The following is a 12,732-nucleotide window of genomic DNA, read 5'->3' as shown; positions in this document are numbered from 1 at the left end:
ATCACAATTTGCATGACACTTTATCAAAAAAATTCCCTTGCCTTGGCTACTATTCAGACAGTGTCCCAAAATGAACGAATTGCCATTTACAACTGTGGGACACTTTTTCATTGGTGCCCGAGTCAATGTTATTTGTATGGGCCCGTCTGACCCTGCTTATGACAGTATGGAGGTGGGGCTGGGGGAGTGGGGCGCAGTGATAGCCGTTGCTGAACACCTCCTCTCTCCTGCAAGATGTGCACCAGAAAAAATGCTCGCGCCTGGTAGCCACGTGGGAATTCATGACGTATCCTGTGGTTTCAAGGACAGCAATGACTTTGAAGTTATTTACTTCAAAGTGATGACTTCGAAATCATTTGGAAAAATGTAGTTGTGGGTTAATGGGTAAAAAGGGGGTGGGCGGGGTGTTTGGGGTTTAGGGGTAGTAGTGAAGGGAAAAGGGGCCATTGGGGGGACCCCCGAAATAAAAATACAAATGAAGCCACATTCCGGGGTAAATTACTTGCAAGTAATGACTGTGGTTCAAATGACATGGGACACTGATGCCATCAATCGTGTTAGTTGATAGTACACACTTAACATGTGCCACAACTCATAGGCTTATAACATTTAGATGTCTTGGGCTATTTTTAGTAGCCTTTACTGTTCCAAACTCCAAGGCTTGCTGCTGTCCAATCAGGGCCCTCCCTTCTGCGCAGGTGGCTGGGATGAACTTTGCTCCCGGCAGATGCGCTATCTATGAGCAAACATCGATCCCTCGGAGGCATCAGGCGCTCTCTCCCCCGGGCTCGGGCAGTTTCCCATAGCTTGGTGAGGTGTGGAAGCTCAGACCTCCGGCTCCAGCAAAAGCCTCCCTACGGGCCTCCAAGATGTGTACCGGAAAATGCTCCCGCCTGATTGGCCTGATGCTACTGCCCATGGCCTTTCTCTGCATCGGCGCCAACCTCCTGCTCATCTTCCCCAATGCAGAGACCACGTACACGCCGGACAACATCACCATGCAAGTCTGGCTCATGGGTGGCATTGTTGGCGGAGGGCTCTTTGTAAGTACCTATCTACCAGTTACTTGGCCGGATTCCTTTAAGCAGGGCAAACATTGTGGGGTGCTTTGCCAGGGCTTAGTGCTGGGACTTATTTCTGAGCACTGAGACTTATTGGGCCTCATTAAAAGTATGGTGGTATGGCAACAACGGTGCCAGGAGCGCTACCGGCACCACTGCTACCGTACCGCCATACTACGAGTCCTGCTCGCGGGTGCCTTCGCAGCCACCAGGTCTGACCTGGTGGCCATACCGGCACCTGCGAGCAGAACTGGAATGTAGCACCGGTACCGTTATTAACGGTACCGGTGCTACCAGCTTTCCCATTCAGTCCTATGGGGAGTCCCTTATTACTGGCACCCGCGAATGGTGCCAAACTCGGCATGACCCGGTAATTGGCCATTCGCGGGTGACGGACAAAAAATTGATACCGGCGGCAGCCGTGCCTGTACGACAGGCACGGCTACCGCCAGCCTCGTAATGAGGCCCATTGTCTCTGACACAGTTCAAGTACAATGCTGTATTGTGCCAACTTTATATTTTGAACTGTCAGGCAGTGTTAGTTACAAAACAAAACAAACATCAACATTATGAGCCACAATGGTGCTGCCGTGCTAGTTACCCAGTTTCATAGACAAGAATGTGCTGGAAATTGACAGAGCTGGGCTCTCGTGCGGGTCATGTCAGCACACTGCTCTAATCATCCTCATTGACACTGTTCCACTGGTGATAATAACTGACAGCTCTGTCTCAGCAGGGTGTGCGGCTCGGGTGTGTAACGCAGGCAGCAGTCACTGTACCAGATGCAACGCAGTAGTTCAGTGGGCTAAGGCCATGCACATGCTGACTTTACTGCACCTCTGCAGGCCAGAACATCTAGTGGGTACAGTGCCTTTTTCTTCGGATACGCAGCCAGTACCAATATGCAGGTGTGTGCCAGGCTGCTTACTCATAGGGCCTCATTATGAGTGGGGCGGTCCGGAAACAAGCTTACCGGCGCCCTTGTTTCTGGACCGCTACACTCCGAGTCTGCCTGCCAGAGCCTCTGCACCCGACAGGTCTGATCCTGCTGGGACTCCACGGGAATGGGGACTAACATTTACCAGCGCCTAGCTTCCCGGTCCGCCGGGACTTTTCATGTCCCAGTGGCACCGGGAAGCTAGGTGCTGGTAAGATGTTAGGAGTCCGTTGGCAACTCGCCGGTAGCACCGGCAGGGTTACCGCTGGATTCGTAATTAGGTTGATAGAGTCTTAAACATTAAGTAACACATGACTGTGAATGGTGGTGCCCAGCCACCAGTGCTGCTTGTGGGGCAGAGATGTTACTCAGCACCGAGAGGACCACACAAGTAGTCTCCACGTAGCAGCACCACCAGAGTGACAAGACAAGGGAAAAGCCCACTGCTAAGAAGGGGTGCTTTGCTGAGTGCAGACCAGTAGAAGATCTTGCTGAGTTGTGGGACAGGCAGGTTTTTCTGTTCAGTGATGATGTTGTCTTCGTTTGCCCATCACATTGCCACAGGAAAAAATGCCTGTGGACAGACGGTCAAAATGTTCCACTTGCCATCTAGAGAATCAAGCGTGCTAGGGGGTGCAACCCTGGGGGGGCTGGGTGAGATCAGCCTCGTTTCTAGGGGTCATGGGAAGTAGAGTCAGCACTGGATGCTGACAGAAGGGGTGATGTGGAACCAGCTTCTGCGTCTTTCCTCTGGGACGGGACACCAGTCATGAGTGACACGGCAGCAGAGGGCAACAGGCTGCCCTGACATTGCCAGTACCCTCTGCCCTACTCTTTCAGCCATACCCCTGGCTCATGGGGTCTTGTGACCTTACCCCAACCACAGTTCAGCACTTCAGTGTCACACTGAAAGGTCCCTCAGGGCGCTGGGCCAAGTGTCCTCAATAATAAACCATAGGAAACTGAACAGCCAAGAGCAAAGGGTGGGATATAAAGAGGAATAGAAGGCACCTAAGGAAGGAGTAAAGAAAGAGAGAAAATAGAGCCAAAAGTTAAACGAAAGAGGAGACTGAGCGTGCAGGGGAACGTATGCAAAAGAAAGAATAATTCAAACTGGGAGCATAAGACATTAAGGAGAGGTGGAAAGGGAGCGGGGCGAATATTTGCGGGTAGGGTGTGTTAGCGCAGTAAATAAAGAGTAGAGTAAGGTGCTGGCAAATATTAAGGAAGAAACAGTATAGGTGCTGCTGCAAAGTGAGTGAGGAGCTTGTGTGTTTGTACAGGAGTGTAAGAGAGGAGCGGGTATGAGGGGGAATGAAAGGGTGGAGTTTGGTTCACATAAAATAGAGTTAAATTAATGTTTCTCAAAGGAAGGTTGAGCGGGCGTGTAGGAAGGGTATGCGAATGGTGGATGAAAGAGAGGTGGGCGTGAGTAAAAGGAAAGAGATACAGAGGGGTGTAGGCAGAAACCCTACCTCTGTCCCTTACACTACAACTAGAGATTCTTAATCAAAAGTAAAGTTCTCTCACCAGGAGAATGACTTCCTTCTCCTGGTGTCTTAAAAGAAAGTCTCTTTGGGACTCCAATCAATGCCAGGGGGAATGACTCCCTTCCCCTGGTCTTGGTTTACACACAGTTCCAGATGATGCCAGGAGGAATGATTCCCTTCCCCGGCTTCTCTAGTAATGTTCAAGCTGGGTCCTGGGGGAATGACTCCCTTAACCTGAATAATGGCTCCAAAAATGTTCCAAATTGTGTCCAGGGAGAATGACTCCCTTCCCCTGGATGTTGGTATCAACAAGTTCCTAATGTGCCCAGGGGGAATGGCTTCCTCCCCCTGGGTATTAGTTTCAGCAAAGTTCCAGTTAAGGTCAGGTGGAATGGCTCCCTTGCCCTCTCTTCTTGGGTAACCTTCACAACAGTTCCAGGCTCTCATTGGCCCATCAGTGGTCTTTTCTTTAGTACTATTTGGAGGGTTCCTCCTTCCAATATTCACCTTGTACTTATTTGGGTCCCAGAATCTGTTCACTACCCCTCTCTCCTGCCAACTATTGCCATGAGGAGGATAATATAGGCTTCACCTCTGGTCGGGCCCTAGACCCTTGGTTCTCTTCCCTTCTCACTAGGCCCACTTAGCTGACTCTCTTCCCAAGTACTGCCATCAGAAAAATGCATCCTATGGTTATAGATATCACCTTGGTTCATGTCCGAGACCCTTGGTTCTCTTCCCTTCTCACTAGGCCTACTTGGTTCACTCTCTTCCCAAGTACTGTCAGAAGGAAGATGCTTCTTATGGTTATAGATATCACCTTGGTTCATGTCCGAGACCCTTGGTTCTCTTCGCTTCTCACTAGGCCCACTTGGTTCACTCTCTTCCCAAGTACTGCCACAAGGAAGATGCTTCTTATGGTTATAGATTTCAGCTTGGTTCATGTCCAACACCCTTTTATTCTCTTCTCTTCTCACTAGGCCCACTTAGCTGACTCTCTTCCCAAGTACTGCCATCAGAAAAATGCATCCTATGGTTATAGATATCACCTTGGTTCATGTCCGAGACCCTTGGTTCTCTTCCCTTCTCACTAGGCCTACTTGGTTCACTCTCTTCCCAAGTACTGTCAGAAGGAAGATGCTTCTTATGGTTATAGATTTCACCTTGGTTCATGTCCGAGACCCTTGGTTCTCTTCGCTTCTCACTAGGCCCACTTGGTTCACTCTCTTCCCAAGTACTGCCACAAGGAAGATGCTTCTTATGGTTATAGATTTCAGCTTGGTTCATGTCCGAGACCCTTGGTTCTCTTCGCTTCTCACTAGGCCCACTTGGTTCACTCTCTTCCCAAGTACTGCCACAAGGAAGATGCTTCTTATGGTTATAGATTTCAGCTTGGTTCATGTCCAACACCCTTTTATTCTCTTCTCTTCTCACTAGGCCCACTTGGTTCACTCTCTTCCCAAGTATTGCCATGAGGAGCATGCTTCTTATTGTTATCCCGTGTGATTTATCTCTCTCCTGAACCTCCAAGCCACTACCAGTCCCGTAACTTGCACGTTACCTTTGTTGGTTTTGGGAATCTTGGCTGCTTCTTCCGAGGTGCTTGCTTCTTCTCGCCGGGTCAAAGTGGGCATCTCTGGCCTCTGCTGCTCTCGCTCAGCATACTTTTTTCCTGATCTCTTCACCGATGGTGTAGGCACTGTTACTGGACTGCTCAGGCCACCTCGCCGAGGTCGTGCTACCATCTCCTAGGCTCCAGTCACATCCTTGACCTGCTCCACAACACTGGCAAAGGACTCCTGCCTTTAGGATCAGATTGCTCTCAGCTTCCCCATGGTGTCCATTGCGTCTCCTTTGAACTTTCCGGGCTGGACTGTCATTCATGCTGGTATGCGTCTCCCTCTCTCTTGAAGTCCTTTGTCAGTTTGTATGTGTTTCTCTGGACGACTACCCCATGGAAGTCAATACCATTTCTGTATCTTCTCTGTGCCATTCTCCATGGCTCCTGGAGGCCCTCTCGTCTCAGTACTGGCCGTGCTGGTTATCTTCATGCTTTGGGTGATCTTTTTTGTGCCAGTACTAGAGTCAGTCATACTATGTGTATTGTTAACAATCGTCTACGTCTCCGTAGTAGTAATTCGAATGTCACACGCTTGTGGGGGTATCTCTATTCCCTATTCACAACCACCTGATACATAAAAATAAATCCGGATGGTTTTTATATTGGTGTTTAGCAGTTTCAGAAAGTAATCCAGATATTCATGTTAGACCTGTAGCTGGGGTGGCATCACATGTCTTGACTCGCTGCAACATGGAGGCATTCAGGGTGGTGCAGGGCACAAGAAACCGGAGCGCTTTTGACTACATAACCCCCACTTAAGACTGTCACTGGAGAAAGGGGGCGGGAATTGTACTGACAGGTGTTAAGATGGATTTCTAGAACCTGGCCTGGTGGACAGATTTTAGGAGGCCACCCTAGTTACAGTGAACAGGAGAACTCTGAGAAGTCCACACAGTGAAGCACATAATACTTTAATTTAGACAGCAATGTACAAAATACCATATTTATTCTAGGCCCAAAACACACACTAAAACACGAAACAAGCAGATGATAATATTGCACAACCCTCAATAAGATACATATACACAGTCACCATAGGTTCTTTATATGCATTCAATGAGTTAAATCAATAATAGAGGGGAAGTGAGGCAGTAAGATGGAACCAAATCACAAGAAGCATGCGCTGGCTTCCAATCCCTATAAAGAGGGGGGCCTTGTGCCCAAAAGTCACAATGCTTCTCCCCCAAATATATCTGATGCAGGTAAATTACCTCCGTTGGTGATTGTTCAAGAGAATAGAGGCAACAAAGTTGCTGGCAAGTACAAATGTGTTTGTATCTTTTAGGTTACACTGCTCAGGTGCAACAACCATGGCCATGAAGCAGTGGAAAGGAAGGGTACATGTAGGCTTGTTCTCAATGTTATCCTATGGGGAGACAAATTCTATGCGCTTACTTACCGCCCTGACTCTGATTTTCCCAGAGGACTGGATAGGTCTACTAGGGGTCACTGGAGGTTGGTTTTCCCGCCATTGGTTCCTGTGAGAGGTGCCCAGGAGCTGCGGGTACAAGGATTCTGCTAGTCGGGTCTAGAAGCAGAGTGCAACCCTTCTCGTTGGAGAAATGCAGAAAGCACCGATGCAGACATCTTTAACACAATTCACAGGACAGAGGAAGGCGACTTTCAGCGACAACCACCAGACGCAGACGACGGCAGGCGTCCTTCTAGTCATGGTTGAAGATGACCTTCCAGAGCAGTATCCCTTGAAGCTGGGAGGCAGGAAGGTGGCATACACCACCAGCTGGCGACCACCGAAGTTCCGGCTGCAAATCCAGAATGGCAACGGTTCTAGCAAAGTAGCCCACTAGAGAGCTAGTCGGTCCACAGGATAGTCCAGGGACACATCTGAAGGCTCAGGATGGCTCGATCTTCAAGAAAAGGTTGAAACTGGTTCGTTCCACCAGTCCAGGGGGTGAAGCACTGACAAGGCTTTTGCAGATCAGGTAGTCCAACAGGGCTTTGCCGGGCCAGACGCAGGAAGGGAAGGCCTTTTCAAGAGTCTTCTTTGGATCTTCAGTTGGCTGTTCTTCTACAAGGGATTCTTGGCTCCAATGCCGATCTGCAAGAGTCCTCCTCTTATCCAAAATCTAGCCTGGCAGCAAGTCCAAGTCCACCAATCGTAAGGATCTGCACCATTTAAACAGCCACAGTCCAATCAGGGACAACCATTGGTTTCAATCATGCCCCACACATAGACTCCCTGGAACCAAAAATGTGGAGCGGGACTAGACAGTCCCACCCAGTTCCTGAGCCATGCACACACAAAGGCATCACTAGTCCGCAGTAGCTTTGCCGGGAAAATGCATGACCTTATATGGGGTTTACTAACCTGGCAATACAGGAAGAAGGCCAAACAACAATATGGGCAGAGAACAAGCGAAAACCTCGTGGAGTTGCCATTTTAGGGCATTAGCAACGTTTATTAGCCATATGCAGTAAACGCTAAAGTGCACACTAGAAATAACACAGAAATGGTAAAAATGTCATTGCTGCCACCAGCTTGTCTTTAGGCACACACAAAATTAACGGAAAATCCCAAGTGTAAAAGACTAGAGTGGTACACAAGTTCCCCAATTGCAATGCATTGTAAAATGCTGTGTGCAATGTTAAAAAGTTACAAAAAGTAAAAGACAAAAGGGAAACTTTCATTTGAAAATCGAAATGCTGTGTGTATTGATATCTTGCACTCTACCTTCATTGCCTTGTGCCTTGCGATCAGGGGTGGACTGGCCTATAGGGAACTCTGGAGATTTCCCGGTGGGCCTCTGCACCCTGGGCCTCTTTTGTGGGGTATTTCCAAATGTTCTTATAGGAAAAGCATTGGGCTTGCTGAAAATCTGTCATATGGGGCCACTTTGAACTTTATTTCCAGGGCCTCTTTTGGTCCCCAGTAATTATTTCCAAGGCCTACTTTAGGTCCCAGTCCACCCCTGCTTGCGATTGCTAGCTCACCTGTGAGATTAGGTCAGAACGATGGAGTGCAGTCACCCCTCTCCTTCAACTTCACTCTGTTATCCTAATGGCCCTCACTATCTTCTCCAATTGCTACTCTATCTCCTATCCCCCCTCTCTCATGAAGTCCGTAATGAAAAAGCACAAAAAAGACATCTTGTGTGCAAACCCTGGCCTTCCCATCGCAGACACATGCGTCAGCACAACCTCTAGAGAGGTCTTCACTGATATCCTCTTCTCTGTCCCCTCACCGGCTCTTTGGACTCCTCATCTTATCTCTAGTCTCTCCCCTTTCACTTCCTCTCCCATTAACGGTGGGACCAAGCGGGACATCCTCTTGGCTGGCTTCTCATCCTCACGCTGCATCGTTAATGTCTACCAGACTGGCACTATCCTGGTCCAGGGTCCTCAACCCAACCATGTACTCTTTGACCAGATCCATCTTTACTCATCAAATTCCTTCCTCCTGCTCACTCACACTGTCACACCTCCTCTGACCAGAGTACCACGGCCCTTTACTCCTCCTCAGAAAACTTTCAAAGGCAGAGAACTCCTTCGCCTGGCAACCTTTAACATCTGCTCTGCCAACACACACTCTGCTGACATCTGCCTCCTTCTTGAAGACATTGACCTCGACTTTCTCGCTCTCACCGGGACCTGGTTCAATGCCAACTCTGTCACTGTGTGTGTTTAATTCAAAGCGCTTTACAGTTTAACAACACAGGAACATTAAACATGTAACATAGAAGCAATAACAGTATATATGAGACAAACCAGAAAAACAGCATGTGGAACAATTTGCATTAGAGGAGGATGGAGAAAAAGGAGAAAGCGTAGGGAGTAGCGGGAGTAGGAGGGAGGATGAGATCATGAGGAGACAGGGAAGATAGAGGAACGAGGAAGAGGGTATTGGAAGGAGAGAGAAAAGGTGCCAGGGAGGGGAGTGGAGAAGGAGTGCTTTCATGGGGGAACGGAAGGAGGAATAGGTGGAAGTGGAGCGGATAGTGAAAGGAAGGGAGTTCCAAAGAAGGGGGGCAAGGAGCTGAAAGGAGCGGAAACGAGAGGAGGTGCAAAGTGGTGGGGGGGTGGAAAGTAAGAAGAGATCAGCAGAACGAAGGGAGCGTGAGGGGGTATAGAATGAGAGAAGAGAGGAGAGGTAAGGAGGGGCAAGGTCATGAAGAGATTTAAAGACAAGACAAAGGAAGTGAAATTTCATTTGGGAATGGAAAGGAAGCCAGCCAAGGTTGGAAAGTGAGTCGGAGATGGAATCATGGGGAGAGAGAAGACAGAGGGTACGGAAGGCGGTGGTAGAGGGATTTAAGAGGGGCAAAATGGGAGGCAGGGAGACCAAAAAAAGAGAGAAGAACAGTAGAAAAGGCGAGAAAAGATAAGGGAGGCGATTAAGAGCTTGGTAGTATGGAAGGTGAGAGAAGAACCGACTTTACAGATATTGAAGAGGTGGTAGCAACAACAGCGAGACGTAAGGGAAATATGGTGAGTAAAGGACACGGATGAGTCAAAGTAGATTCCTTGATTCCGGGCATGAGATAAAATAGGAAGATTAGAAGGGGGAAATGAATAGAGGGAGGGGGAGAGGGAGGAGGAATTGTGTTAGAAGGGAAGAATAAGACCTCAGTCTTGTCAATATTAAGAGAGAGATAGTAAGAGGACTTTCAATTTTTAATGGATGTGAGACAGGAGGAGAGATTTAGAAGCAGGTCAGGAGAGAAGGAAGAAAAGGAGAGGAAAAGCTGAGTATCATCAGCATAGAAATGGTGAGAAATACCGAATGATGAGATGAGAGGAGCGAGAAGTAAAGTATAGAGAAAGAATAAGAAGGGTCCGAGGACGGAGCCTTCGGGAACGCCGTAGTCCAGAAGGAAGGTGGAGGAGGTACGTCCACCCCAAGAGACGGCGAATGAGCGGTGGGAGAGGTAAGAGGAGAGCAATTTAAGGGCTAAGCCTTGGAAGCCAAAGGAGGAAAGAATATTGAGAAGTAAGGGGTGATCGACGGTATCAAAAGCAGCGGAGAGGTCAAGGAGGATGAGGATAGGGGAGTGCTTAGCATAGCGAGCGGTAAGGAGGGTTTTAAGGACACAGGTAAGAGCAGATTCAGTGGAGTGTTTGGGCCGGAAGCCAGATTGAGAGGGAGGAAGGAGAGAGTTGTTAGAGATAAAGGTTGAAAGTTGAGAATTGGCTAGGCATTCAAGTAATTTAGAGAGAAAACATCACTCCTCTTCCGCCTTCTCCTCTTTCACCCCTGTCACACCTGTAGATGTTATCAGAGTTGTCCACTCTATGAGGGCTTCTTCCAAACAGGTTCCCGTCTGCTCATCCAGATCTTTCAAGGATAACAGTGGCTGTTTTGCCCCTGCACTTGTTGATTTCTGCAACCACACTTTCGCCACTGGCTCTTTCCCCTCCTCCATCAAGCACTCCATTGTGCGACTCACTATTGAAAAAGCCTTCAGCCGACCCTACCTGTCCATCCAACTACCGCCCCTTTCAGTCACCCCTTCCTTGAGAAACTACTGGAGAAGCAGGCCATGCCCCAACTCAACTTGCACACTGACCTTGTTTGTGGTCTTCATGATCATCAATCTTGATTCCGAGCATCCAGAGGCACGGAAACTGCTCTTCTAAACACCCGTGAAGAACTGCTTGCATCTCTGGAGGCCCCAACTCCCCAGCTGTCCTCATTCTACTTGATCTCTCCTCTGTCTTTAACACTGTCAACCATTCCATCCTCATACAAAGTCTCCATGATACCTTGGTATCTCGGAATGGGCACTGGAATGGCTGACCTTCTTCCTAACTGACTGCTCCTCCCATGTCATCCTGGGCACCTTCTCCACTTCTACTTCCTTCTCCACCTTTGGTGTCCCCCAGGGATCTATCCTCTCTCCCTGGCCCTTTAACATCTACCTTACACAACTTGCACACCTCATCTCCTCCTTCTCCCTCAACTTCCAGTGTTATGCAGACAGCACTCAGCTCTTTTTCAGACTTTCTGCTGACTCTCTCGCACCTTCCTTCATCACTGACTGCCTGTCTGCCATCCAGGCTTAGGGCTCTTGCAATGATCTCTGCTTTAATGCCAGTAAAACTGAGATCCTTCCAATTGGGATCCCTGCTCCCTCCTTCTTCCCTTCTCTCTGGCTACCCTCCCTGGGCACTCCCCCTCCTCCTAACCAGAAACCTTGGATTCATCTTTGACTCCTCTTTATCGTTCCTCCTTCTCAAAGGAACTCTCCCATTTCTCACTTTCCCCCAGAAGCTCAATGTTTCCCTCGCCCTGGTTCTCTCTAGGCTTGACTATTGCAACAGCTTCCTCCTCCATCTACCTTCTTCCACTCTGCGTCCTCTTCAACTAATCCAGAATAGAACAGCAAGACTTATCCTTGGCCTTAAACCCAGGGGCCACATCTCTCCTGCCCTTAAAAGCCTGCACTCGCTCCCGGGTTGCTGCACGGATGCAATTCAAATACCTCTGCATCATCCACAGGGCTGTCTGGAGCCAGGAACCACTCTCTCTGCAACTGTCTTTTACTAAATACTCTCCTTCTAGACCTCTACGCTCCTCTGGCACCAACTCTCTGCAAGTAAAGCGTTTCGCTAAACAGAAAGCAGCCTCTGGAACAGCTGCCCCCTCCATCTGCGTCTTGAGCAGGACCTTCTGAAGTTCCAAAAACACCTCAAGACTCTCCTCTTTTCCTCCTCCTTCCCTTCCTCCTTCCCCTGCTAATCACACAGTTGCAGTGATTGGTGTCTTGGACCCTTACGCATCCACTGGGCCCCTAACTATTCACACCCAATTTCCCCAGAATCTGTCTTCCTGTGGCTCATCCTCGAGCACCGACACCTCAGCACCTGCCCCACTGCCCTCTTTCTTCCTGCACTTGCATGTTCTGAATACTCACAAGGCATAGTAGGTTCGGCCACCCCCCCCTCACCCCCTTTGTATTTTTTGTATTTAATTGTATTTTTGTGTATTTCAATTGTACTGCTACCCCATGTCCCCTCCCTGTGGCCCTCTGGGCGCTTTGAAACAGAATTTTATTTCCTATATAAGCACCTAGCAAGCAAACAGATAAAATAAATACAAAAATAAACATAGTTTCTCAGTACTGACAGGCTGAAGGCCTGATCAGTTTCCCCATAACAAATTACCAAAAGGCCAGGAGAGCGAAGCTGAAGTTAGAGGAGCCCATTTTTGAATTTCCCGGGGGTGCCAGAGCCCAGATTTCAGGACCGTGTAATTGAAAGGGTCTTAACATTGTTAGTTATTGGTTTTTCCTCAGGGGGAGCGGGGGGCCTGGGTCCCAGAGCTTCTGCGGTCCCAATGTCCCTGTCTGCCATGTGCATGCGTGGCGTGGAGACACAACAGAGTCCGACTAGAAACCAAGTAGTGCCATTGTGCCATTGTGCCCATTACAATGTCTCAGAGAACATTTGGAAGTCTACATCCACTGTTTTCGATCTAAGTTACTTACACAAACACACACAGACCGCATACGAGAGGAAAGTCGGCGTACGAAGGCGGCTCAGAACAACATCAAGAATTTCCCCTGACCAAAAGGGGCGTGACCATCACCATCGATACATCAACTCCATTATGATCAAAACAGACGTGGGGAGGAGCCATTGCTAAATAAGCATTGTTTGGACTTC

At 48.8% G+C, this 12,732-nt stretch overlaps 1 protein-coding gene across 1 annotated transcript in view; it reads left to right on the top strand.

Moving 5' to 3' along the window:
• Positions 1-869: 869 nt before the first annotated feature.
• TM4SF5 (transmembrane 4 L six family member 5) overlaps positions 870-12,732 on the top strand; it is a 127,698-nt gene continuing 115,835 nt past the window's right edge. Inside the window, exon 1 of the mRNA XM_069644228.1 lies at positions 870-1,043. Coding sequence (XP_069500329.1) covers positions 870-1,043 — 174 coding nt within the window. The remainder of the gene's footprint in view (positions 1,044-12,732) is intronic.

Source organism: Ambystoma mexicanum, chromosome 1p (genome assembly GCF_040938575.1).
Source record: "Ambystoma mexicanum isolate Mex_15411 chromosome 1p, UKY_AmexF1_1, whole genome shotgun sequence".
In the NCBI taxonomy this organism is placed as follows: domain Eukaryota; kingdom Metazoa; phylum Chordata; class Amphibia; order Caudata; family Ambystomatidae; genus Ambystoma; species Ambystoma mexicanum.
Note: the sequence above shows the minus strand (reverse complement) of the source record. Positions and strands in the feature narration are given on the sequence as shown.